A 3,441-nucleotide genomic window follows, 5' to 3' on the forward strand; every position below is an offset into this window, starting at 1 on the left:
AAGCAAAATTATGAAAAAAAGAAAACGCACAGGATAAATGTGCGTTTATCCAGATAATGCACAATCTATCTCCAGGAACACCTTTCACTGAACAACCACCCCAGGATATTCACTAGAAACTGAATAAAAAGAAAACTTCAAACAAAGATGTGAAGGTGACTTGCTGACAGACCTCATAACAAGAGAAAGACAATCTTAATCCATAAAAGTGCGTGCTAAGTGAATATGCAGTCAATCAAGGAGGGCTGCTGGACGAAGTGTTAATGGAGAACCCCTCACCCACTGAGGTGCTGCACTAAGCTGGAGTGCCAAGGTCCAAGTGGAGAAAAGGCATCAAGGATGCGTGTGGACACAGGAAGGAACCAGTGTGTCTGGAGGTCTTAGTAACTCAGATGCTCAATACAAGGTGGGGCTTATTGTGGGAGAAAGTGCTTTGAGAAATATATACATATTCTTAAAAAACACTAATACCGGATAAGCTCTGTGAATTAGAACCCTCCAAGAAAGTCACTCTGAATAGTTCCATGGACTCCTAGGGTACAGATGCTTGCGCCAAAACCCATTTTTAACCATGTGGATAGAAATTATTTTATCTTCTTCCAATTGAGCTGTAGGCTTGTGGCCTTAGAGAGCAACTGCCAGAACACACGTGCCCACTGCATACTCTTCTCACTGCCCGCCACCTTTCCCATGAACCGACAGCTCGGACAAACACGACAGCAAGCCTGCCCGGCTGCCACACCATAAAACTCCTTCTCCGGGGCCTCCAGGCTCTGCGTCCGGGGCTAGGGACCGAGGGAGGATTCGGTGCCCCACAAACCCTGACTGCGATCTGGCCTCAACTGCAGGGCATCAGGTTCCACCGCACAACGTCTCAAGGAGCCAGCCCCCAGCCGGCTCTGTGGGCCTGCAAACTGGAACACTGATACAGAACTGTGTGCTGTCTTAGTCACACCTGTCAGGATTACCCAGGATACTCTGTGTGCTTTGACACACACACGTCTGGGCTGTATCCGCAGAGACTCTACTCTGGAGAAGCCCGTGCTGCTATGACAGGCCTTCACAAAGGTGAGAACCACGGCCGGAAAACAGGAGTAACTTGTCTTGGTGTGGGGCCTGAGAGGCGCTGCCATTAAGTAACCTGTACCCTCGACTACCTTCCTGCCTCCACTGTGAGACAGTGTCATGAGGGAAGAAGGAGCAGTCTGGGGGCACTGACTGTGCTCCACGGCAGGAGCAAGCAATCCGTGTGAGGAAGGAGCCACCATGGGCCCCGGACTTCAAGTAAACACAGAAGGGCCACAAAACTGACATGGCATTCACAGTAAAGACAGAAGCCTCATCAACTACTGTAAGTTACTGGCCAAAGATATACACTGTACATTCTTAAGCAAAAGACTGGGAATAATCCCTCAATAGCTGCATGTAAAGCGTACCAGCTAGTTATCTATGGGAGAGATGAGAAAAGCCAAAACTGATAGAAAATTTCAAAGACCAAATAGTAAGGGCAAAGGACGTGGTGGTAGTAAGCTGCAGAAATAAAGAACAACATAACATTTTAGACGGACAGTGACTGCTTTCAGCCCACCCCACCCCCAAACACACCCCACTCCACCCCAAGAGAAGGGGGAACTGTCTCTGCAGCAGTGTGCACACAGGGAGGGCAGCATGAACATGTGCTACCTGAAACGGTCACAGTCAAGCCGGGGTCAATGATCCCACTGTTGGGCCGCACACAGTACCGACGAGGCGCTGTCGTCTTCACTTTGAAACACACTTTTCGATCTGAAGGATTTCGCAACTTAAGGTTTGTAGTGACTACATCTGTGAAGGGGCCTGTAAGATTTAAGAAACAAAAACAGGGGGGGAAATGTAACTGGATTCACACCCACACAAAAACAGAATTCAAAACTGGACAAACAAAACCATGACTTTATGAAGTCCACGTACAGGTGGGGACTCAAGGAGCCGTGCTCTCTCCTTCGTTGCTAACCAACCCATAAAATTCCTACTCGAACTTTTCTTGTTTTCATCAAGTAAAATGTGTTCTGAAAGTTTCACAACTTACGAAATAAGCCCCAAACTGTATTCTCCCAGTACATGCTTACCACATTACTGAAAAGATCGGTTCTCCAGTGCCCTGCAAACCAGAGCCCGTCTTCAGACTTACCTGACCGAGCCAAGGGCAAAGTCTCTCCACCTAAAGCCAGCAGGCCCAGAGACAGGTGGTCCCGCCCCAGCTCCATCAGCTTTGATCCCCTCACTCGCTCCTTCTCTCACTCATGTTCATCACATGCTGACTAAGATAACTGTGTCAAATGCTCTACATACAAAGGTTTTTTAAACTTTGGTTCAACACCCAAACATAGAATTGCAAAACAAAGAAACCAAACGGTGATGCAGTCCTGCCTGAATTAAGTAAATCTAAGACCGTTTTTTGTTTTTAAAAAAGGGGGAGAGTGGGGTGCAGAGAAACAGTACAGTTCTCAGTTCAAGAAAAGCCTAAAGACATTTTATGCAGATTTAGACAATAAACTGAATACTGGTTAATAAGGAGACAGAAGATAGAACTTAAAAAATATGTCCCCATGAGAAGCAACAACCACACACTTCTCACTAACCCAAAAGCAATTTTAAGTGGTTTCTAAACGGAAAAAAAAAAAACCTTTAGAAGGCTGAAATCAAATTTCAAGGCTGAAATTAAATAAACGAGAATAAACATGTCTTTTAAAACTGTAAAATATTTCTAGTATGCTTTAAAATGTTTCTAGTAAGGATCCCAGACTGAGAAAATTCCCCAACTCTGCCAAACAAGTTTCCCACTTTGCTGAGTAGTGGGAAGTTATCTAAGACAAAGGCTTGAAGGGAACAACACACAAAAATGAAGGACAGTGTGAGGAGGGCGGGGTGGAAAGCAGACCAAACTGATAAGAGGAGAGGAAAAGAGAGACTTCAAATCAAAGGCCAGGAAAAAGCACTTACTTCAAGCCCAAGGAAATAATTAATTCTAATCTGTGCTTAAAAGTTTTTTGAGGTAAAAGATATTTTCTAACAAAGATTTGGAACTGGGATGAGAGGGAGGAGCTAGAAATAAGAGAACATTAGAAGAAAACACAAAGGCAGAGAACCAGTTATAGAAAAAATTTTAACATGAAACAGGTATTTAAATCAACAAGTAGGCTTTTTTTTTTTAACATATACAATCTACAGGAGAACTACAATCTCTTGGACAGCTCGCTTTCACTTCAGCTTTCACTTCACGGTCAAGTCCCTCACTGTATCTGCACATTACTGCACACCCTTGCTGCTCCTCCCAGCACAACGACTGCTTGCACGTTTTGACAAGCAGCTGACACCCCATCCCCACACACCCATCCCGGGAGTAAGAAGCCCCCAGCTACATTCTGCCACGTGAATCCACTGGTAAAACTATGAATCTTA

At 45.1% G+C, this 3,441-nt stretch overlaps 1 protein-coding gene across 1 annotated transcript in view; it reads right to left on the reverse strand.

Moving 5' to 3' along the window:
- Positions 1 to 3,218, reverse strand: part of VAPA (VAMP (vesicle-associated membrane protein)-associated protein A, 33kDa) — a 17,611-nt gene extending 14,393 nt beyond the window's left edge. The window contains exons 1-2 of the mRNA XM_010859115.1: positions 2,171 to 3,218; positions 1,684 to 1,836 (exon numbers count right to left, since the gene is read on the reverse strand). Of these exons, the coding sequence (XP_010857417.1) occupies positions 1,684 to 1,836; positions 2,171 to 2,246 (229 nt within the window). The 5' untranslated portion in view covers positions 2,247 to 3,218. The remainder of the gene's footprint in view (positions 1 to 1,683; positions 1,837 to 2,170) is intronic.
- Positions 3,219 to 3,441: the final 223 nt, after the last annotated feature.

Source organism: Bison bison, unplaced genomic scaffold (genome assembly GCF_000754665.1).
Source record: "Bison bison bison isolate TAMUID 2011002044 unplaced genomic scaffold, Bison_UMD1.0 scf7180017864453, whole genome shotgun sequence".
NCBI lineage: Eukaryota > Metazoa > Chordata > Mammalia > Artiodactyla > Bovidae > Bison > Bison bison.